The sequence below is a fragment of the Arvicola amphibius genome, chromosome 2 (genome assembly GCF_903992535.2).
Source record: "Arvicola amphibius chromosome 2, mArvAmp1.2, whole genome shotgun sequence".
NCBI lineage: Eukaryota > Metazoa > Chordata > Mammalia > Rodentia > Cricetidae > Arvicola > Arvicola amphibius.
Window position 1 is genome coordinate 176,679,009 of NC_052048.2, and position 25,505 is coordinate 176,704,513.

General features: G+C 39.6%; 1 protein-coding gene and 1 pseudogene across 2 annotated transcripts in view; both read right to left on the reverse strand.

Moving 5' to 3' along the window:
* The window catches only part of Tnpo3 (transportin 3), a 78,933-nt gene that overhangs the window by 46,533 nt on the left and 6,895 nt on the right, over window positions 1-25,505 (reverse strand). Inside the window, exons 2-6 of one of the 2 annotated variants that reach the window (XM_038318014.2) lie at window positions 20,970-21,125; window positions 10,024-10,224; window positions 8,346-8,419; window positions 6,257-6,413; window positions 854-997 (exon numbers count right to left, since the gene is read on the reverse strand). In XM_038318014.2, the coding sequence (XP_038173942.1) occupies window positions 854-997; window positions 6,257-6,413; window positions 8,346-8,419; window positions 10,024-10,146 (498 nt within the window). In that variant the 5' untranslated portion in view covers window positions 10,147-10,224; window positions 20,970-21,125. The remainder of the gene's footprint in view (window positions 1-853; window positions 998-6,256; window positions 6,414-8,345; window positions 8,420-10,023; window positions 10,225-20,969; window positions 21,126-25,505) is intronic. The other variant, XM_038318013.2, reaches the window with a different exon arrangement.
* Window positions 15,121-17,640, reverse strand: LOC119806456 (annotated as a pseudogene).

Consider the following 25,505-nt stretch of genomic DNA (forward strand, 5'->3'; position numbering starts at 1 on the left):
TAGACCAGGCTGGCCTCGAATTCACAGAGATTCACCTGTCTCTGTCTCTTAAGTGCTGGGATTAAAGGTATGCGCCACCAATACCCAGCTTTTTGTTCGCCATCCCTGTTTTTTAAAGGAGTAATCCTAGAGACACTTTATTAGGAAAAGGGGGCAGGACACGTAAATGGTTCAGGGCGTGGAAGTGTCTGCCACACAAGCCTGAGAATCTGAATTCAGATCCCTCGGAACTATATAAGAGCACTCTTCTGACAAGATGGGAGTCAGACACAGGAGAATCCACAAGAACCTTTCAGGTCAGCTAGCCTAGAGAATGCAATACAGCAGTAAACAAGGGCAGAGATGATGCCTCAAAAACTAGATGGACCTATACAGAGGGCTCCATCCACATGGGTGCTGTGGCATGTGCATATCTTCATATAGAAAGCACACATATACACAAGACAGATGAAATTTTTTAATTCTTTCAAAAAGTATGCAGGTTTGGAATAAACGTAAGAAGCTCAATGGTGTCCATGCCCAGCAGACTGAAACTCCTGCATTTATGGGTCATTTGAAGAGCAGCACATGCTCCATTACATGTCAGCCTCAGTGGGTTTCTATCTTTCCCTAAGATAGGGTGTTATTTAGCTCAGGTTTGCTCCAAATTTGCTATTTAGCTAAGGGTGACCTTGAATTTCTCATCCTCTGGCCTTTACTTCACACACTAAGATTATAGGCATGTGCCATCAAGCTCAACGCCTTCTTATGCTATTCTTAAGACTCAGATAAATTTTTTCTCTCAAAACAAACACTGAACTGTTCCAGAAGGTTGGTTATTAAAAGTGACAATGGCAGTTATAGGTTTACTTACCAAAACCTCAAAAAGCAGCGCTAATAACTTATTATTAGCCATGAAGTTACTGTCCAAAACTCCCAAGTTAAACCAGCTTCCCAAACAGCGGAAAACCTTCATAAGCATCTTCTCATCAGTTCCTGCTTTTTCTACACATGTCATCTAAATAGAAAATATAGTTTAAGAAAAAAAAATCAACCTTTATACTTTAGTCACTATTATATACTGTCTATAACGACATTAGCAACAAGCAGCCACAAATGTTTTATAAGTACCACTGTTCTAATTCCTATTACCACAATATTTGCAGCAAAATACTACAATACGATTATCTTCTCTTTTTAGTGGGGAAACTGAGATACAAAGAGGTGAAAGATCCAAAACAGACATTAAAAATAACAAGGTTCTTAGTTCCCACTTATGCATTAATGTACTCTCATCAATACAACTACTTTTAAAATACACCAGTTTATTCTCCATATGTAATTGGTACCTAAGGTTCTGGGGAGACTGCTACCCAAGCATGATGAGCTTAATTTGGATCCCCAGTACTTACTCTAGCCAGGTACAGTGGTACACATCTGTAATAATCTCCCTGCTGGAAAAGGGAAGAAAGGAAGATGCCTAGGGCTTGCTGTCCTGATCAGCTGGTCTAACTGACTCAGGAAGACATCCTCTCTCATAAAGAGGTGGTGAGATGGGTGAGTAGGTAAAGCTGCTTGTTCCCTAAGATGATGACCCGAGTGAGTGCAATCCCTGGAACCTACATGGTGGAGGAAGAAGAAGTCCTGCACGCCATCCTCTGATCCCCACACGTGTGGCATGGCACTCGAGACACACACAAAATAAATAAATGTTAGGGCGAGGATTTCTGGAAAGATGGTTCAACAATTGAGAGCATTCACTGCTGTTGTAGAGGACCCAAGGTAAGTCCCCGGCACCTACAAAGCAGCTCACAATCATCTGTAACTCCAGTTCTACAGCATCCAACACCTCTTTTAGCCTCAGAAGGCACCAGGTATGCACAATAAATGCATGCAAAACACCTGTAAGACTTTTTATAAAAATAAATCTTTTTTTAAAAAGACTTCTAAAGCAAGTTGTTAGCTTTTTTAGGGGAGATCTGGAAATATAAGAAATAACTTAGTGGTAGAACACCAGCTTAGCATACACAGAGACCTCAGGTTCAATTTCCAGTACTATGAAAGAAAGGCAGGTGTTTATAAAAGACATAAAATAAGTCAGACTAAAACTGACCACTGCCTTTATCTGAACATTTTGTGCTACATTTTAGAAAGTATAATGCAACTTCTTCTATATAAGAATGTTTCAAGACAGCTCACATGACAATTGCCATGAGGGTCAACAAGCAAGGAGGGAGGGAAAAGGGCTACATTCCATAATGTATTACAAACCACACCTTCAGTCTGGCAGTTGGATTTCCAGGATTGTTTCCATTACCACAGAATAATCATAATTAACTGCCTGTAATCAACTGGTATCGATTTTTTTGTTTTTTTAAAAGTTTTTAAATATTTATTTATTTATTATGTATACAATATTCTGTCTGCATGTATTCCTGCAGGCCAGAAGAGGGCACCAGACCTAATTACACATGGTTGTGAGCCACCATGTGTTTGCCGGGAATTGAACTCAGGACCTTTGGAAGAGCAGGCAATGCTCTTAACCACTGAGCCGTCTCTCCAGACCTGGTATCGATTTTTAAAAATTATTTCAAGCTAGTGACAACCACAGTATACAGAATAAAATTATGATATTTATGTTTACACAGTGATATCAACTACATAGAAAAATTCCCCAGACTCAAAGCTTCATCTAAAATACAATCTGCAGTGATGCTTTGTCTGTCTGTCTGTTCTGGGACTTCCTATGTAGATCGGTTGGCCTGATACAGAAATCTGCCTGCCTCTGCTGCTGCTCTGCAGTGCTGGAATTAGAGGTGTGTATCACCACTCTCCATAGATGATGGTTTTGTTCTTCTCTGGTGCTGGGGATTGAGCCCAGGGACCTGTGCATACTGGGTAAATGCTCTAGCAACAATGTATACATCCCTAGCCGTGGTGATTGTTTTTTTTTTTTTTTTTTTTTTTATAAGTGCCCTCCAAGCAGTACTAGACTGGTTGTAAAGATGAGAAGTGAAAGTTTAGTATGTTACTATATACCACTTCATTCCCATGGAACGATATTGAAAGAGTAAGGGTTTTTTGTTTGAGAACAGTATCTTGTTATTTGGCTCAGGCTGGACTCAAACTCATTATCCTCTGCTTTAGCCTCCTAGGTATTAGGATTACAGGTGTGTGCTGCCACACTTGGCAAAAACATCCATTTTAAAATCAATTTTTTCCTCTAATATGACAAACAGGAGACAGAAAGGCTAATACAAGTATATAAATGGGCTTGCTTCTATTTTTTAATTTCTTCATGGATACTGCATTTTAGTCAAAGAAGTAACATATAACTAACAAGTAAGTGACCGGCCATTATATGTTCTGAACCCTATTACGTGCTAAACATGATTGTAATAGCTTTAAATGTATTAATTCAGTCTCCACAGGATGAAATAAGCACTATTACTCTCGTATACAGATGATGAAACCGAGGCAGAAGAGTTAGTTATCTTGTTTAATATGGCAGAGCAAAGACTCAAATGTCACAAGTCTTGCTTTAGGACCTATGATCCAGGCTAGAGGGATGACTCTGACTGAGAGTACTGGCTGTTCTTCCAGAGGACCCTGGTTGTATTCCCAGAACCCAAACAACAGCTCACAACTATCTATAACTCCAGTTCTAGGGGATTTGAAGCCAGCCAGAGATACACAATGAGATCCTGTCTCAAAAATAAATACATTTTTTAAAAATTGGATTTTCCTAAAATAAGCTACCTTCACACAAATTACCCTGCAAAAAAAGAAAGCACGCTAAGCATGGAGGAACCAGACTGTCATCACCCTAATCCAGAGGACAACCCTAACATTACTAATAAAGTACCAATCAGACATTATAATACTGCATAAGATATAACTCTGAGATGGGCACAATCCAAAACTTATAAAACCTTTTCTTAAATCCATCAAGTCTCTTAATTTATCTCTAATCAGCATGCTGAAGGAAAATAAATTAAACCCTGAAGAAAAGGATCCAAGTGACTACTTTCTCAATTATCCTAAGATGGAATGTAAATAGTAGCATTATTAATACAGTAGAGAATTATTTATTACATGCAATGGATACCCTAAGGTATTAGGCTTAATTTCTTTTGAGGAGTCCTTACTCAGTAGGGCCGACTCAGATAGACCTTCCAATTAGAATAAGGAGATTACAAAAGCAATCAGAAAAAACAAAGAACGTAATCATAAATGCTAAAGACATTCTCTAAGACAAATGCTCTCTGTGCAAAGACAAAGAGCAAGAGGATTGTGACTGGTAGCCTAAAACAAGACAGGGCTGCATTAGTGGATACTGTTGGTGAACTCTGTTTTCAAGTATTTTAGAACCAACTGGGAGAATGTGAATGTGCTCTAAAAACATGGCATTAAATAGGAAATGTTCTAAAATAAAAAAATAAAGGTAGATGACTGAACCAGGAAACTGTAATCACAGAGGTAGACATTCACGGGACATATGTGAAAGGGTCAACAGCAGTCAGTTCACCAGTGTGCCCGGTCTCAACTACTCAGGAAGCTAACGCAGGAAACTACCTGAGTCCGTGCTCTATAAAACCACATCTCACAAACCAAAAGGCTGGAGAGCTGAAGAAAATGCTCAAGCCTAAGGTTAAGAGCACTTGCTGCTCTTCCAAAGAACCAGAGTGCAGACACCAGAGCTCACACTGAGTGGCCTAGGAACTCTAGCTGCAAGAGAACTGAGGTCATCTTCTGACTTCCACTGGCACATGCATACACATGGCAGACATTGGCACAAAAACATAAAAATAAAAAACTTTAAAAAAAATTGAGTGATGGGGCTGAAGACATGGCTCAGAGGTTAGGAACAATGGTTGTTCTTCCAAAGGTCAAGTGTCAGCAACTACATGGTGACTCATAACCATCTTATAATGAGATCTTGTGCCCTCCTCTGGCGTGCAGGCATACATGCAGGCAAAACATTGCATACATTATAAATAAATAAATCTTAAAAAAAATTGAGGGACAAGTGTGGTAGCAAACAACTATAATACTGCATTTAGGAGACAGAGTCAGGTAGAAGAGAAAAGGGAATCAGGGAATTAAAAGTGCAGGTCATCATCAGCTATGAAGCTATGAAACAAGTTTCATATGAAGATATGAAACAAGTTTGAAGCCAACTTAGGATGCATGAGACCCTTTTAAAAAATGGCTTGCTTGGTCGGGCAGTGATGGCACACACCTTTAATCCCAGCACTTGGAAGGCAGAGGAAGGTAGATCTCTGTGAGTTTGAGACCAGCCTGGTCTACAAGAGCTAGTTCCAGGACAGGCTCCAAATCCACAGAGAAACCCTGTCTCAATCTCCCCCATCCCAAAAAATGGCTTGCTCTGTGTCTTAAAGATGCATGCTATGCTAGGTGGCGATGGTGCAAGCCTTTAATCCCATCACTTGGGAGGCAGAGGCGGATGGATCTCTGTGAGTTCAAGGCCAGCCTAGTCTACAAAGCAACTTAGAGGACAGCCAGAGCTACACAGAAAACAAACAAACAAAAAAGATGCATGCTAGAAGACGGATGGCCTGATCCCTGGGACAATCACATAGTAGAAGAAGAAAAGCAGTTTGGACAAACTGTCCTCTGACCTCTACACACATCCTAGAGTACACAGGTATGTGTGTTCCCCTCCCCACAATAAATACATGTAATTTTAAGAAACTAAAGCCAAAACATACAAAAGAGAAATGTGGTTGCAGTTCAGTGGTAAAGCACTTCTAGTATGCATGAGGCCTTCAGTTCAACCCTCAATATCCCAAACTAAGACAGACAGACACAGGATATGATTTCCAAGTTACTTGAATATAATTGATTAATTTTTTTCTAATGTTCTAAAATACTAATTTCTTTAAGAATAAATGGTCAAAAAAATTTTAAAATGGTCAATTAAAAAATTTAAAGATATTTACTTTCCAAATAGGTTTTTAACACCAAATTGAATATAACTGAATGTAATTATAATTATACTATTCTTCAATGGCCAAGTAAAATCTTCTATTATTTCTTACATTCACAAGAGATATCACCCTCACAACATTACAAAGAAGCTCAAGAAATACAAGTTTTAAAAGTATTTTGTATTATTAAACGTTTTGTATAAATGTCAAAACAGTATTAATGCCACATTTCCAAAGAAAACTGCTTCATACCATTGTGGCCAGATCACAAAATAATCACTCCATGGTCTCTGTCCTTTATCAACAAATGAATATTTCAAACTTACCAATAAAGATACCACTGTACTAGAATAGAAGGCCAAGTCTTCTATAATTTCTGTGCGCCTATTGGCTCCAATTCGCAAGGAACGACTGTGTACCTCTTCAGGTAACACTGTAAGGATCTCCAGCAAAAAGGGCAAAGAAGTTACATCATTGCTATATCTGGAAAAGAAAAGAAGGAGGATGTATCACGAGTCACTGAGAGCCAGCAAATACAGAATCACAACGCCATCCATCAAAATAGCCCACAACAACAAAAGCAGCACTCTCAATAGTAAGAGGAAAAGAGCCAGGAGGTGGTGGCAGAGGCTGGCAGATCTCTGGAAGTTCAAGGTCAGTCTTGGTCCACAGAGAGTTTCAGGACAGCCAGGGCTCTGTCACACAGAAAAACCCTGTCTCAAAAAACCTTAGAAAGAAAACAGAAAAAAGAAAGAAAAAGAAAATGTAATCTTTGCTTTATTTATTTGTTTGTTTTCAAGACAGAGTTTATCTGTAGTTTTGTAGACGAATGAAATCTTTGTTTTATTGAAACAACGTTTCATGCATTCCATGCTGGCTTCCAACTTGTTATATGGCTATAGAAAAAAAAAAGGAGAAGGGAAGAAGGAAGGGAGAGTAAATATGGCAATAGAAAGGAAGGTAAGTTAGTTTTAGTTAGATTTATTTTTTTGTAGCCATGCTATGGTGGTGCACGCCTTTAATCTCAGGAGGCAAGAGGCAGGTGGATCTCTGTGAGTTTGAAGCCAGCCTGGTCTACAGAGCAAGTTCCAGGACACCCAGGGCTGTTGCACAGAGAAACCCTGTCTCAAAAGAAAAAAAAAAAATGTATTTTTATTATGTGTGTAGGGGAAGGGTTATGTGCACATAAATACAAGTAAGTGCCCACAGATCCCCCTGGAGCTGGGGTTACAAGCAGTTGTAAATTGCCTGATCCTGTGCTAAGAATTGAACTCAGGTCTCAGGAAGAGCAGTATGTGCTCTTAACCATCAAGCCACCTCTCCAGTTCCCAGTTTTAGTTAATTTTAAAAATTACATGCACATACACATATGACCGAATATTTTACTAACTTGGCTAAGTTCTGTATTATCATTAGCCTCCAGTTTTCAACACCAATATCTTCCTGACTTTGCAGGTATGGCTAAGCAATCTTAATGCCTCAATTTTGAAGATAATCAGCAATTTCATGACTCCTATGTCATATGTGATTCATAAGTTTATACTATAGAATATTATTATTGCACATATTTATTTATTTAGAGATAATGTAGCCTTGACAAGCTGGAGCTCAATATGCAGATCAGGCTACCTTGAATTCATAGAGATGTGCCCGCCTGTCTCCTGATTGTTGGGATTAAAGGTGTACAACAACCATGCCCAGCCCCCAAATTTACTTTAACAAGAAAGTTAATAATATAAAATTCAGGGGCTGGTAATACTGCAGTGTATAAAAGTGCTTGTCCCCAAGCCTGATGACCCGGGTTCAATATACCCCACATGGTAGAGAACCAACTCCTGCAAGTCGTCCCCTGACATAGTGGTATGGCAAGCACACCTCCAATAAACAAACAAAAAACATTATATCATTTGGGAATGGAGAAATAGATAGCTCTGTGGTTAAGATCACTTTCTGTTCTTCCAGAGGACCCAAATTCAATTCCCCCATCCCGATCAGGCATATCACTATTTATCTCATTCATTATCTATAACTCCAGCTCCAGAGGAGATTTACCTGGCCTCTGTGGGCATTTGCACCCATGTACACGTACCCACAAGTACACACACATACCTATATGTAATTAATTTTTTAAAAAATATTTTTTAAGCCTTTGTTGGTGGCCCACACCTTTAATTCCAGTACTTGGGAGGAAGAGACAGGCAGATCTATTATTTTAAGGCCAGCCTGGTCTACACAGTGAGTTCCAGGACAGCCAGGACTGTTACTGAAAAACCCTGTCTCAATAAAACAAAAGAAAACTAAAGCAAATTGTAATTTTATGCCCACAATTTAGAAAACAATCTAATCTAGTTACTAGGACAGATTTCTCTGTGTGGATTAATGGAAATCCAAATACTATCGATAAAAATTACTTACTTTTCTACCAATGTTTGTACGCATCCCTTCCAAGAAGGCATCTGTAGGGCAAGGTCTGCTATTGCTAAAGCCAGCTGAATGGGAAGACAGATAAATAAATGAATAGACCAGATACAGAAACCACCAATGCTAACAGAAAAGAGACCACAATTCTTTCAAACACTATGACAGTGAAGACTAGCATCCCTTTTCCTCCTTCCCCATGAATGTCTACCTATCCAGTCATTTAGTTAACTACAAATTGCTTGGATTTAGAGATCAACCTTAAAAATTAAAGACAGACAAAAAAAAATCAACAAAACATACTTGATAGATGGGATACTTTTTTTTTTTTTTTTTTTTTTTTTTTTTTTTTTTTTTGGTTTTTCGAGACAGGGTTTCTCTGTGGCTTTGGAGCCTGTCCTGGAACTAGCTCTTGTAGACCAGGCTGGTCTCGAACTCACAGAGATCCGCCTGCCTCTGCCTCCCGAGTGCTGGGATTAAAGGCGTGCGCCACCACCGCCCGGTTTGGGATACTTTTTTTTTTTTTTATTGTTGTTTCTGAGACAGCATTTATCTAGCTCAGACTGGCCTCAAACCCACTAGATATCGAGGCTGACCTTGAACTCCTGATTTTCCTTTCTCCACCTCACAAGTGCTACAGTTAGAGGTGTTTTGTTTTGTTTTGGTTTGAGTTTGGTTTTGGAGACAGGGTTTCTCTGTAGCTTTGGAGCCTGTCCTAGAACTAGCTCTTGTAGATCAGGCTGGCCTAGAACTCACAGAGATCCGCCTGCCTCTGCCTTCCAAGTGCTGGGATTAAAGGCGTGCGCCACTATCGCCCGGCTTGCAATTACAGGTTTAAACCACTATACTCAATTTAAAAACATCAAAATATGTTTAAAAATAGATACTCAATACAGGTTTTCTCTGTGTAACAGCCCTGGCTGTCCTGGAACTCTCTTTGTAGACCAGGTTGGCCTCAAACTCAGAGATTCGCCTGCCTCTGCCTCCTGAGTGCTGGGATTATAGGTGAGTGCCACCACTGTCCAGCCAATACTTACTTTTATTTGGCAATACAATACCACAGAACTTCAGAGACTGATAAATTCTAGTTTGTCAAAAGACCAAAGCTACTGACAGAGTTAGACTTGGGTTCTGTCCTCAGATAATGGACTGCCATTTCCCTGCTCTTTCTATTTCTCATATTGAAGCCTCCCCAAGAGCACATCCACGTCAGGCAAACACATGTATGTACTTTACTTTCTAATGTATTTTCCTGGCTAAAGGGGAAAGCCAAGATGTTCATTGTTTCATTTATAAGACTTTTACTGCCAGTCCTTCCAGAAAAGAGTTTATAAATTAATAAAAATTGAAAAAAAAGTTACTGCATAGACTTAACTCAGAATAATACACATTTTATTAATCATCTGCAATTTTAACATAATCATCTGCAATTTTAAAAGTAGGGGGAGCACATGCTAGAGAAAACATACATTTACTTCCCCACTTTCAATATTTAATGTCTGAAGCCTAATGAACTCAAAGATTAATACAAATGATTGAACTTTTTATTCTGCTACAGTTGTAAAAATATAGCAATAAGTTAACATTACCTTACACAGCCTACCAATAAAAACCAAAATGAATCATGATGTATCCAAATGACCTTACAAGTTTCCTTAGTGAGTAAAGGATTTACCTGTGTTACAATGACAGGTGACAAATCTTTCAAGTTCTGAATATGAGTTAGCAATGAGTCCCTTAAAGAAGCATGAGAGTCTGTGGGTAGCTCATAAAACGAAGTCTGAATTTTCATTTTCATGGTCTGGGCAGCAAAATAGCATGATTCCACATCCTGTCGGATCTGTAACAATTGATCAGAAATCTCCCAGGCATGAACCTGAAAGTAAATAAAAGATATCATAAAGCATATTATTTTTTATAAATAACTTTAAAGTTATATAACTTCAATATATATATATATATATATATATAGTTAAAATAAATATAATGGAAGAAAGAATTGACAAATTAACTTCAGTTCGTAGGGCCTATTCAACAAAAGTACTCCCTAAGACTTTGTGATTTACACTAGTAAGGCCTAATGGCCAGATCAACTGAATCAAAAGACAGAATCTGAAAGACTAGAATAACCAATTCTATACAGTGGTTATTTAAAAAAAAGTCCCAGAAATTTCTACTAAAACTAAAACAAAAACATCATTATAAAGCTTCTAATCCTATTTTTAAGTTGAATGTTTCTTCTCTTAAAGTTAAATGTTTTGTTCACTCTAAGACTTAAGTCTGGAAACTTTTCAATATATCTATGAAAGGGAAAAACATTTTATATTGGTCTCATTGGACATACTTTTTAAAGTTTAGTACCTCATAAACAACAGGAAATATATCTTGGTCCAAGTGAAATTTTCACATCATTTATTTTCTGATATGCTTACATATGACAGAGTTTAACAAGGTGACTAAATCATTTTTTACAAATTAACCTGTCTATAGAAATAATAAAAAAAGAACAAAATACAACAAATCTGATCACGAATAACTGGTCATAATAAGAGGGAGTCCTATTTTAAAGAGAACTCTTGAAGAAAAAGCAAGCAGCCACAGTAGACAACTGACTAATGATTGACAAATCCTAATCCAGCTACAAATCTTTTTTTTTAAATTATTTATTATGTATACAATATTCCGTCTGTGTGTATGCCCGCAGGCCAGCAGAGGGCACCAGACTCCATTACAGATGGTTGTGAGCCACCATGTGGTTGCTGGGAATTGAACTCAGGACCTTTGGAAGAGCAGGCAGTGCTCTTAACCTCTGAGCCATCTCTCCAGCCCCCCCAGCTACAAATCTTAACTGGTAATAATACAATGAGAAAAAAAGGATCAGTCTCAATTTTGAAACAGTGTCAATTTCCGAGATTTTTTTTTGAGACAGATACATGCATCCAAAGTTATGTAGTGGAGGATGATCCTGATCTTCCTGCCCCTAGCTCCTGAGAGCTGAAAGTACAGGTATGCAACACCATTCCCAGTTTAAGTAGTGCTGTGTAGAAGGAGCAGCGGGGCTGCGTCCTGCCACCTGGCTAGCTTTACACCCGAAATAATTACACGGAAACTGTATTTATTTAAACATTGCCTGGCCCATTTGTTTCATCCTTTTATTATCTAATTTTACATCTTGCTTTAACCCATATTTAGTAATCTGTGTAGCACCACAAGGTGGTCGCTTACCAAGAGAGACCATAACCTGCGTCCATCTCAGAGAGGAGAAGCATAGCGACTGCCTGAAGCGTCTGCCTCACTGCCTTCTACCCAGCATTCTGTTGTTTACTCCGTCTATCTAATTTTCTGTCCTATTAAAGGGCCGAGGTAGTTTCTTTATTAACCAATAAAATTAACACATAGACACTCCTCCATCAGTGCTGGAGACTGAACAGGGCCTTGCATGCTAGGCAAGCACTCCACCAAATGAACATCTCCAGCACCATATAAATTGTTCTAACCAATTTCTTCTCTTTTTTCTTTTTTTCCCCTCTCCCTGCTCTTCTCTGCCATTTCTTCTTTCTTTTCATTTCCTAAAAGGCTGCCTACAGAGCCCAGGATAGCCTGAAACTCATTATCTTTCTCCTTCAGGCACATGCCACAGACCCAACCCTCAAGTCCATGGCTTTTGTTTGTTTTTGGAGACAGGGTTTGTCACTTTGGGACTAGTCCTGGAATTAGCTCTTGTAGACCAGGCTGGCCTCAGAGCTCCGCCTGCCTCTGCCTCCCGATTGCTGGTATCAAAGGCACGCCACCAACGCCCAGCAAGTCTAAGGCTTCTTAAACTGTGCAACATGCAAAAGAACATCAAGGTCTCAAGAAAAAGACATTGGCAACAATAAAAGGTTTCTGAACACACAGTGACCAAAAATTAATTTAAAACTAAATAACTGGTGAGTCCAAGGAGTTTCAGGTGTGTTGACGAAGACAACTTTACCACAGCCTTTGTTCTGAGCACAGTGTCCACATAACACTAAGCACACCTTCCCGCCACCCAGTTCTGTCCCAGGCATCAGAGTCAAAGCTGGGTATTCTAGCAACTAAAATTTTTAAATGCATACCAGAACAATGGATTTAGCACTGACTTAGCAACAGAGTACATTACCAAAAATGAATGGGGAATGCCATTCAGGCCTTTAATCCCAGCACTTGAGAGGCAGAGGCAGGTTAATGACTGTGAGTTCAAGCCAACCTGGTTTACAGGACAGTCAGGACTGTTACATAGAGAACTCTGTCTCAAAAAACAAGCAAACGGATGGTGAAAAGAGAACTGGAACTCAATGATATTTCTAGATTAAAGATCAAATCTATTTCCCTCTCCTTTAATATGATCTGGCCTTGAGTAATTTGTGTACCTGACAGAACACAGCAGACTTCAAAAGTTAGGTCAGAGGCAGCTTCAGAATTTCCGCCACCTTTCTCAGCATTATTCTGAGAACCAATTGCCACATGGGAATTCTCAACAACTCTCTTGGTGGGGAAACTCAGAAAGGCCCTCAGACTATACAAAGAACAAGAGGGCCTGGCTAAGTCTAACTTTCTAGGCCTTTTGACTAGTGTCCTATTAGCATGTGTCTCAAAACTTCCAAACTAGCCCAGTGACTAAGTGGATATCTTAGTGAGCATGATTATAAGCCAAGGAGCCCTGCAACAATTCCTGTCTACCAAGTATAAGATACAATAAACTAGCTTTTGTTTTAGGGTAATGCTTCACATTAGTAGGTAACCAGAACAGACAAGCAGATATCATGTGCCTCTGGATGAACTGCACAACCAAAACGACAGACCAAAATTATTTTTTCTTTTCTATTATTATTATTATCATCATCGTCGTCGTTATTATTATTATTACATGGTGTTTTCAAGACAAGGTTTTGGGAGCAGTGAGACCCCAGATCTTGAATTTCTTGTAATCCCCTGATCTGAGTGCCTACAGCTGTTCTGAGCACGAGACCTTCAGGAGTTCCTGATGGAAGGAGAGTGGTTTCTGGTGGGTTTGGCTGGGGCGTGGCTATCTCTATAAAATCTGCCCCTGAACACAATAAAGGGGGCATTCTTGGGGAATTCAAGGATGACCCGTGTCACTGTCTCTCTGTCCGTGTGTGTCTGTGTTTTTTAACCCAAATTTAACTAACAAGTTGACTTAAAAAGTCATCGCCCGGCAGTGGTGGCGCATGCCTTTAATCCCAGCACTTGGGAGGCCAGCCTGGTCTACAAGAGCTAGTTCCAGGATAGGCTCCAAAGCTACAGAGAAACCCTGTCTTAAAAAACAAAACAAAACAAAGTCATCCATGACCAAAAGCACTATTCTATTAGTTAGGTATCATTCTCATTCTGATCATAGCCAAAGAGCAGAGAAATAACTCAAAATTAGATTGTAGCCAGGTACCATGCCAGTCTAATGTGATATCTAAAAAAGTATCACAGAAAATAAAGAATTCTATTTTCTTTAAAAGGGAACTTCCAAGTCCTGCCCAGACACTGAAGAAGGACGATGTGACTTACCCTGCTGAAAAGGTACCAAGCCATGTGGCTAACATATGCTAGAATAATGGGCTAATATAAGTTATAAGAGCTAATACGGAGCCTGAGCTAATGGGCCAATTAGTTTATAACTAAAAAAATTAAAAAATAAAAAAATAAAAGGGAACTTCCCAGAAGGAGATTGAGGTGTGGGGAGCAAGAACTCCATCAGCCTGGCTGGTGGCAGCTTGTGAAGGGACAAGGTCAACAATCTTCTGGATGTTTTGTCAAATTGACAGTACAGAGAATACACAGGAAAATCAAAGTGTCATCTCCCATCCTTGGATGTAAGAAAGTAGGGTGAGGGCTGGAGAGATGGCTCAGAGGTTAAGAGCATTGCCTGCTCTTCCAAAGGTCCTGAGTTCAATTCCCAGCAACCACATGGTGGCTCACAACCATCTGTAATGGGGTCTGGTGCCCTTTTCTGGCCTGCAGGCACACACACAAACAGAATATTGCATACATAATAAATAAATAATAAACAAACAAACAAACGAATGAATGAATGTAGGGTGAAGGGGAACTTTACTATGGCTCTACCATCAAATATGGAATTATACATTCCCATAAGGCAGCAAAAGCTAACCGCAAACATGGCTTTCAGTATTACCATTGACAGATTTCTATTGTTCATTAGTTCCTCCTCCTCCTCTCTCTCTCTCTCTCTCTCTCTCTCTCTCTCTCTCTGTGTGTGTGTGTTTGAGAGAGAGAGAGAGATGAGCAAATTCTGCTACAGTTTCCTTCTCTAATTTTTTATTGTTTTCTGCCTTCAATCTCTTATATTTGCCTGTCCTGTAACTCAGGATGCCTCAGTGAGCAACGGTACACATGGAGATAAAAACAATGAGCAGCATGTCTGTAAACATGGTACTCATTCACTGGTCCATCCCTGCACTCCCACCCAGCACGAAGGAAGCACTCAAGAGCTAGACAGAGATCTGGATGAGGCTTTGCAGGACTGACCCCAGGGGAACACTCATAAACTCTTTTTTTAAAGTCAGGGTACTACTGCCGCCACAATGAATCCCTTTTCAAAATCTGTGTATATCTTTCCTGCAACCTGAGAAGCCTTCATTGTCATTTTCCTGATGGTCCATGCACACATTGCATCTGGGCCTGCAGTACAAAAAAGTACTTTAGTTGGCGTGCTGATCTTTGGCAAAGCAGATTCTGTCCTGTTTACTTTCCTACTTCCAGCTACTTGTGTCTCTCTTCAGCACTCAACATAAGAGAAGCGAACATGTTTCTTTTGATCTATAACCCAGAATTTGACTTTGCTTATCATATCATCTTCAGGCTTCAGTTTCTCTTTTTCTTTTTTCTAGAGACAGGGTTTCTCTGTGTAACCTTGACTGTCCTGGAACTTGCCCTGTAGATCTGACTGCCACTGCCTCTGAGTGCCAGCATTAAAAACATGAGTCAGCACTGCCTAGATTGAGCTTCAGTTTCTTATCCCCTCTCACAGTCACCTTTTCTAGTTTTATCTATAATGGGTTTAATCATTTCCCCATCTTTCAGCAGAAGCTCTTCATGTATTATTTCTGCGTCTCAAGTGGGATCTACACTTCCTTCAACATGCATGATATCATCCATCATCTTCAAAAGTATGTTAGATTAAATTCCATCACAGGCACTAATACGAGATTTAAAAAAAAAAAAAAAGCATTTACTACGTCCTGCCCATTGTGAGCTCCTTTCACAAGGCCAGCAATATCCACTACATTTAGAAAAGCAGTAATCTTTGCTGGTTTGCGATACTGGCACAGGAACTCTACTATCATTGGAGTGGATGGTACAGAATGGGAAGTTGTCTGCTGAAGCCTGACTGCTGGTTAGCATATTAAAAAAGGTATACTTCCCAACATTTGGCAATCCAACAATACCCACTTTCAGTAAGGTTCCAAATCTTCCGATGATTGGGGATGGTTTAATTCCATCTCCTCTCTTTTATAGGGTATCATGCTGAGGGTGGACAATTGCATGGGGTCCCAGGATACAGAGACTGATGTCACTGGCAACTGGAGGTAGAGAGGAAGGTGGGCTAGGTTTTTTTGTTTGTTTGTTTTTTGCTTTTTTTGAGCTTGGGCTTGTCTTGAACTCATGGAAATCCATCTGCCTTAGGTGTATAAGCTACTGCATCCAGCTTAATTATATATTTCTGACTTAACTATCTCTACCTCTTTAAAAGTAGATATTTAAAAAAATAAGGAGAGAAGGTTTGGTAGTTAAAAGCACTGACTGCTCTTCCAGAGAACTGGGATTGATTCCTAGCACCCACAATGAAGTTCTGCTGTACTCCAGTCTTGGGAGATCTGATGCCTTCAGGCCTCTGCAGGTACCAGGCACACATGTGATGCAGATATGCATGCAAGCAAAATACCTATACATATATAAAAATAAATGAAAATGAAGGGAGCCTAACAAAACAAAATTAAGTTGCCTTGGGCAAATTGGTTAACTTGGGAACAGGAATGCAAATTAGCAAACGTAAAGGGCAAAGAGATTTATTTTTCCACAACCTTTCATAATACTGGAATTTGTTTTGTTGTTTGATTTTAATAACCTTTGGATACCAGACATGGTGGTGCATACCTGTAATACCAGTGACTGAGGCAAGAGAATGAAACAGTCAAGATGGCCTGACAACTTAGCAAGACCTTGTGACAAAATGTATTTAAAAAAGAGAAATGGTAGATGACCTGAGATCCCTTTCCAGAACCCACATCAAGACAGAGAACTGCCCTACAAAGTTGTCATCTGGACTCCATACATGCACTGTGTGTGACACACAGACGTATCCACATTCCACACACACACATAATAAATAAACTAAAAAATAATAATCATAAGTGAGATCAAAGGAGCCCCAGTCTTAATAAGTTCTTTTATTTGTACCCTTGACTCTCATAGCTCAACTGTGACCCTCCATACTGGGATTATTCTAAGATGTCATAGCTATCTTCAAAACACAAAAGCAACCTTAATTATCTCTGCATTTTCCAAAAGCATAGAGAAATCCTTAAGTCACAATAAGCTTTGTATAAAGTACATATTACATTGTTAAGTATGACAAAAAGAGATATCATCTCTTCTGTCTTTTTGTTTTTTAAGACAGAGTTCCTCTAACAGCCCTAGCTGTCCTGGAACTCACTCTATAGACCAGGCTGGCCTCAAATTTACAGAGATCCACCTGATTCTGCTTCCCTAGTCTGAGATTAAAGGCGTGCGCAGCTACACCCAGCTTCTATGATACTTCTTAGTTTTCCCAAACATTCAGCACATGCTTTCCTAGATGTGTGAGACACATATACACTAAGGATAACTATGACACCAGAGTCTAACTATGTAGATAGAGAAAGGGCACAAGCAAGCAAATCAGGTCTTTACAGACACAGAAGCACAGAAGAGTCTGACGTTGTGTGTGTTCATGACGGCAAGTGCAGCAGTGCTATGGTGCCTCTGTGGAAGTCGCAGGGCTTCAGGTGTGCTCTTCACCTTCTAGGTTGAGACAGGGTTTCTTGCTCACCACTGTGCAGCCCAGGCTAGCTGAACCACAAGCTTTGGGGATTCTTGTCTTCACTTCCCATGATGTCACAGAGTTCACTGACTACAGAAGCACACACTGCTTCCAGATCCATGTGAGTGTTGGGAATGCAAACTCGGGTCCTCGCTCTTGCACAGCAGGCACTTCATCCACTGAGCTGTCTCCAGCACAGGAGACCCCTGTTCTCATCTGTAGAATCACACAGGCTTTGTGGAATGGATCCTGAATTTTGTTTGATTTTTATTTTTTTTTTTTTTTTGGTTTTTCGAGACAGAGTTTCTCTGTGGCTTTGGAGCCTGTCCTGGAACTAGCTCTTGTAGACCAGGCTGGCCTCGAACTCACAGAGATCCGTCTGCCTCTGCCTCCCGAGTGCTGGGATTAAAGGCGTGCGCCACCACCGCCCGGCCTTTGTTTGCTTTTTAGTGATGAGAAGCTTGATGTTTTCTCTAGTTAAAATCACAAAATTTAAATGTTTTGTTCCATATACTGAGATACACATCTGTAATTTCAACACCTAGGAGACAGGAGCAGGATGATCAACAGCTTCAAAAATAAAGGGTTTCAAAAAATTTCAGAGACAAGAAATTTGGAAGAAAAAAAAATTAAGTCTTCTAAAAGGAGCTTACTTGAAAATATTTTCAGTATTTCTGAAATGTAATAAAAGCAGCAGTATATTCAGATCCAGACAACTAAACCAAATAGAAAATCTGGGGCTGGAGAGATGGCTCAGTGGGTAAGAGCATTGCCTGCTCTTCCAAAGGTCCTGAGTTCAAGTGGTGTAATACCTTCGTAGGGTAATCTTAGCACCCAGGAAAGAGGCAGAAGAACAGAAGTTCAAGGACATCCTCGGCTACACAGTGAGTTTGAGGCCAGCCTGGGCTACATGAGACCCTCTGAGATGGTGATTCCTCATTGTCAACTTGATGAGATTAAAAATCACCATGGAAACAAACCTCTGGGCATGCCTATGAGAAATTATCTAAACTAGGTTAAATGAGGTGGGAAGACAAACCTAAATGTGAACGGTATTTATTATTCCATGAACTGCAATTCTGGACTGAATAAAAAGAAAGCAAGCTAAACAGAAATATCGGTAGCTCTCTGCTCCCTGACTGTGGACATGTGATCAGCTGCCTCCTGCTTCTGCTAGCCTAATGTTTCTACCATGATAGTCTATGTTCCCTGGAACTGTGGGTCAAAACAAACCTTTCTTTCCTTAAATTGCTTTGTCAGGTATTTTGTTATAGCAACAAGATAAATAACTAATATACCCTGTCTCAAAAAGAAAAAAAAGGGAAAATTGCATCTAATGATTGTGTGATCTAAATGGAGGTTATAGCTTAGAACTGAAAAGTCCCCAAAACTTGCTTGTTGAAGTCACCAATTCATTAATATTTAGAAATGGCATCATTGGTAGGTGTTAAGACTACGAAGGTTCTAAATTTCATAAATGGGTTTAATCCACAAATGAATTCAAAACCTAATGTCGGAGTCATTAAGATGACTCATTATGTAAAGGTGCTTGCTTACCCCAAACCTGATGACCTGAGTCTGATCCCCAAGACCAACATGGTGGAAACAGAAATGACTCCTCTGACCTCTACACATATGGCATACATGTGCCCCCACCTCACACAAAATAAAGAAAATGTAATTTAAAAAAAAACCATAATGGACTATTGGGAAATGATAGAAAATTTAAGAGGTGGTGCCTGGTTGAAGGAAGAAGGGCAAAGCATACATACTTGAAGGGAATACTTAATCCTAAGGCCCTGTCTTTGCTTCTTCCTATTTTCCAGTGACTATGACATGAGCAGCTTTGTTCCACAATCACTACATAGCATGATACTCTGCCTCATCACAATCTGAGAACCACAAACTACGAGACCATGGACAGAAAACTCTGAAATCATGTGCCCAAATAAATTTGGATTCTTTTTGTTTATCTCAAGTATTTGTCACAGATGGTATAAAACTGACTTAGGAAAAAGAAATTTGCTTTTTAATCAGACAATAGAGAGCAGCTCTAAGCATTTCCTAAGACAATTCTATGGGTAAACGACCTTAGGAAATAACCTCCCAGGAGTAAAAGTATTTTACTCCTGTAAAAATACTTGGGAAACAATGGCAGGTGGAACTCTGAGTTTGGGGCCAGCCTGATCTACAGAGCAAGTTCCAGGATAGTCAGGACAGAAGAGAGAAACTATCTCTAAAAACCAAAAACAAACAACAACAACAACAAAAATTCAGAACAGAACCAAAAGAAAAGAAGAGCTATTTTCTAGTTTCAAGTGCCTTTTTACTTAATTTTTAAGACACAGAAAGTGTCTCGTTTAATAGCTCAGCCTGATCTTAGGCTCCTGACTATCTCCCTGCCTTAGGCTTAGTGCTGGGATTTCAGCTGTAAGCCACCATGCCCATCTAGCATTTAAGTCTTAAAGTTGCCTTGTATACTACTCGATTGTACCTCTCCTACCTAATATCTGTTTTTTGAAATAAAACTAATATGAGAATCACATGCAAAATACCTAAGGAAAATGACAATCAAAGTTACTAAATGCCAAGAATGGTGGTGCATTCCTATACTCCCAGTGCTGAGTAGACAGAAGTAGGGAAGAGAAACAAGATCTTAAGGTCACCCTGAGCTACATAGGAGTCAGCCTACTCTATGAGAGACCGTTTCAAAAAACCAAAACACTACTAAGTAAATTGTTAGTTTAAAACATTAAGCCTTTCTGGGCGGCTATACAGAGGTTTTTTAATCTAGCCTGGACAATTTTGAAAGTCTGTCTCAAACTACAAAGTAAGAAAAGATCTGGGGCCCAGTGGTGGTGGTAATGCATGCCTTTAATCCCAGCACTTGGAAGGCATAGGCAGGTGGATCTCTGTGAGTTCCAGGCCATCCTAATCTAAATACTGAGTTCCAGGACAGCCAGGGTTACACAGAGAGAAACCTTGTCTCGAAAAACTAAAAGAAGAAGAAAAAAGATCTGGGGATATAGCTCAGTGGTAGAGTACTTGCCTATCATGCATGAGGTCCAAGGTTCAATGCCAGTGCTGGGGGTGGGGTAGATGTTAGGGATACAGCTCAATTGTAAAGCATTTGCCCAGCATGTGTTTATAAGGTCCTGAGTTCAAACTCAGCATCTGGGGCTCAAAAGTTGGCTCAGGGGTGAAGAGTATTGTTCTTCCAGAGGTCCTAAATTCAATTCCCAGCAACCACATGGTGGCTTAAACCCAGCTTCTAGCCCCTCTCCCCTCAAAACTGCCAACACAAAATGTTAAGAGGCAATAAGTTATCATTTCACTCTTTGCTTCTGAATTCTAGTGGCTGGGAGGGGTTAGGAGCTGTAGCTTTAAAACAGTAACAAGTTATCTTGTTTTGGTCACCAAGCCAACCAAATTCTGCACCCATGGATGCTAGAGTACATGGCTCACCATTCCTCCTGTTATGCTGCAGAAAGAAAGATAAAGGAGGATAAAGAGGACCCTTTACAAGGAGAGAATAAAGCACTTACACTTCAAGGACTTTCTAGCCACAGATGCCAGGTGCTACCCACTGAAATCCAGGCTTGGACTAAGCTCCACATTCTCAAAGGGCCATCTCAACCGAAGCCTGGGGCTCAGAGTCAGCAGGAAGCTGCAGCTCCCACTAGCAGCACATTTCAAAGAGACTGCAACAAGAGAACACGTTCCATTTAAGGTCTAATTCAATCTCCCTCTTCACACAGCAGCAGCAGAACAGACCCTTACAGTCTTTTCTTTCAAAGGCTATTTCCATGACTCTGATGAATACGGGGCAGGCTATGGCTCAGCAACCCTTTCACTAGCATGCACCAAGTCCTTCATTAGACTTCCCAGCATATCTGCACAGTACTTGCCTCTTTTCTTCTTTATTGATGCACTGCTGTTCCAGGACTCACTGGTATACCAACGGCTCTAAAACTGCCAAATCAACCAAAATCACTCAGCAGGCCTAACAATGCAAGCACACAGCCAAACAGGAGCTAAAGGAGTCATTAGCTGCCAAGATTTAGACTCAAATCAGGGCTGTTAATTGCACAAAAACAACTTAAATAGAACTACTTGAAATTTTTCAGAGAACCCAAGAGCTCTGACAAACAAAAAATGAGTTTCTGGAAATAAGATATTCAATGAGACACAAAAAGTAACAAAGTGTCTGGTTGCTGCATTTTAAAGGAAAATCAATCAATGAATGATAGAATTATTAAATGAGAGTTGCTAGGCAATCTCAACTTCCTATAGTTATTAAGGTCAAAAGAGCTGGGGCTATAGAGAAAGCAACAGTTGCGACCACTTGCTGTTCTTCAGAGACTGTCAAGGTAGAAGAACCAATTGTTGAAAGCATAGTCCAGGGAAGAAGACTTCCTGAAAGCCAAAAATATAGAAAACCTATTTACTTTCATTCCTGCCAACCTAAAGAAATGTATAATAATTCAAATATTACATGAAATTTTAAAATTTTTGTCACATTTTTAATTATTATATGTGTTTACATGCATGTGTGCCATTACATGTGAGTGGAGATCAGAGGTTAACTGGCTGGAATCAGTTTCTCCTTCCTTTAGATCAGGTTCCAGGGATTGAACTCAGGTTATCAGACTTGGCAGCAGACACATCTCAATAGCAGGAGGGGTTTTTTTGAGACCAAATTCCATTGTAGCCCCCAGTATCCAGAACTCACAGCAGAGCCAAAGACGACTTTGAATTTCTTTCAGAACTTCTTGCCTCCATATACCCAGTGCTGTTACTACACCACATTCACCTCTACAACTGGTTTCACGCATTGTTGGGATGTGAGCCCAGGGCTTCTTTGTGCATGCTAAGCAAGCACTCCACAATTGAGCTATACCTCCTGCTGAACTCATAAAAGTTTACTCTGCATATTAACCATAGTAACAAAATTGAGAATAAAAAATTTTAAACTTATAAAAATAAATGTTGAGGGCAGGCAATGGCACACACCTTCAATCCCAGCACTTGGGAGGCAGAGACAGGCAGACAGATTCCTGTGAGTTCATGGCCAGCTTGATCTACAGAGTGAGTTCCAGGACAGCCAGGGCTACACAGAGAAAAGGTCTTGAAAAGCCAAAAATAAATAAAAATGTTTTTAAAATGTGACATGTAGTATTAGGGTACTATTTATGAAATTACTGTGTTTAAAAAGATCTGGGCCCTGCCTGGTAGGGTCTTGACTTCCATCACTCAGAAAGCAGAAGCAGGCAGATCTCTGTGGGTTCAAGACTAGCTTTGTCTACATAGCCGGGTCCAGACCAGAAGGAGCTACATAGTGAGATCTTGTCTTAAAATAAATAAATAAGGCTCTGAATTTTCAAAAATGTTTATTTTCAAATTCACTCATATACTCTCTTGTTTTGGGGTGACTGTTCAAATGTCATTACACTATTAAAGAGACAGAAAGCACGAACAATGTGCACAATGAGAACAAGGAACTGTGCTGCAGGATCAAGGGAGAAAAATAAGTAAAAAACATAAATTTTGCTACCAAAAATCTCATCAAAAGAAAAAGAAAGATTTGTTTCCTAATACTTTCTTTTGAAAAGTATACCAGGCAGGAAAAATGTGTAGTGTCTAAAGGGATTCCTACCGCTACAAACTTGCCGTGTAACAGACATGTGACTTTCCAATAAAGACAAATGAAGCTTCTGTCTGGGCTTTACCTGGACAACCATAAAGCACTGGTTGGTGACTGTCCGGCACTGTGGTGCAAGCTGTGGAAGACGGCAATAAAGTCTGAGTAATGATGTACCGAAACTTCCTATACTGTTATTAAACTCAATTAGAACCAAAGATTCTAAAAACCTAAGACAGTTATCAGGATTAAAAACAAAAGCTCATGTGATTTATCAATTCTATTTCTGATTATATATCCCAAAAGAAATAAGCAGGGACTTCATGCATAAGCTCTGAGAACACTATGCTACGTGAGAAAAGTCTGTAACACCACAAAATTGTTGATTCCAGACAGCAATTGATTTCAAAGACATTAGATTGCTGTGGGAAAGGGGAACAGGGACTAGTTCGGTTTAATGAGTATATCTTAGTTATTTTAGGAAAAATTCTAGAGATGTATGGTAGCAACAGTCACAAAATGTCAGTATACTTAATATCACTGAACTACATACTTAAAAATGACTACAAGGTGGGCTAAGGAGATAGTTAGCCCATGTTAGGAATGCTTGCTGCTCTTCTAAGGACCCAAGTTGGATTCAGAGCACCACAGTGGACAGCAGCTCTCAACTGCCTATAATTTCAGCTCCAGGGAGCTGCTACCCTCTCTGGCCTGTGCAGGTGCCCACAGACAAACATATTTTTTAAACTAGGCAAAGCCTATAGTCTAGCAGTGCTGGGACTGAGGAGAAAGAGCATGAGTTCAAAGACAGTCTTTTGTTCCATAGTGGGATTTTGTCCCAAAACAAAACAACAAAAATAGCTAAAATGGCAAATTTTTGTTTTGAATTTCTCCTCACACACAAAAAAATATCCACAATAGCTGGGCACAGTGCTGCATGCCTTTAATCTTAGCACCTGGTAGGCAGAGAGAGGAGGATCTTTGTACATTCAGGTCAACCTGATCTACATAGCAACTTCCAGGTCAACCAGATCTACACAGTGAGAGTGTCTCAAAAAAAAAAAAAAAAAAAAAAAAAAAAAAAAAACGAGATAAAACGATGGCTCAATGGTTAAGATCAAATACTGCTCTTATGGAAGTCCAGAATACAGTTCCTAGCAACCATATCTGGTGCTCACAATCCCCTGTAACTCCAGCACCAGGGAATCTAACACCATCTTCTGGCATGTATCACTCACACACAGAAACAAACACAATAATAAAAATAAATATATTTTTTGAATCAAGGTCTCTTTATGTAGGCTTGGCTGTCTTGGAACCCACTGTGTAGACTAGGCTAATCTCAAATTCTCTGCCTGCCTCTGCCTCCTGAGTGTTGGGATTAAAGGTGTGCACCACCACATCTGACATAAATAAACATTTAAAAATCCACAAAAGCTAGTGAACAAGACAGTTCAGTGGGTAAGGGCACTGGCTACACAAGCCTGACCAGCTGAGTTCTAACTCCCAATCCATTTAATGTAAAAATACAGACTCCCAAAAGATGTGCGCAGACCTATTTGAGTGCCCATACATGCACAATAATAAGCATTTTTAAATCCATAAAATACACTTTTCATTTTCCTCATAAACATCAACACAATAAAAGCTGAATAAATACCTGGAAAAGTCTTGAAAAACCTGTGTTATAAATAGAAAATGTAGCAGTGCCCTGACGATTTTAAGTTCTAGATCAAACTATCAACTGGTCCAAGACCAGGTGGACCAAAAATGAATGAATCTGGGTAAAAATGAATAGCACCAGAAAACAGACAACCACATCCACAAAAACACCATCACAAATTCACACAGTCTCTAAGACTCCAAACCATGTATACCCTGTCCAATTAACGAAATGGATTTATTTCAGCTTTCCTTTCACTTTAAATAGCCATGCCTGGTTAATGGCTTCCACATGGAATGATCCAGGTAGATCAGTGAGTTAGCCTTTTTCTCTTTCTCTTCCAATGAGAAGCATACAATATTAATTCCTATATTCATTACGCTAACTGACCCTCAGAAGTTATATAGAAACAGTTTTCTTTTTTAAAAGGGCTTCATTTCAAAATCAAGTTATGTTTTAAAGGTCACTTAACTAGAAGTTCCAAACATAAGCACAAAAATAAACACGTAAAAGATAAAATTAGTAACTACAACTACTAGAACAAACCAAAGGTCTAGGTATTAGAACTAAGCGGAAGATTCAAAGAATTTCAGGTGGCTTCCTTTGTTTGGCTGTGGGGAAGTCATCATTCATTTGAGGTGAAGACTTTGCAGGACAGCTGCTTTGGAGTCATCCATAACTCTACAAGGAAACCAAGGCAGAGAAAGCCTAAGGAACATGGAGAGTGAGTCACATATTTAGTAAGCGGTGAGACTGGGACATGAATCTAGATCATCT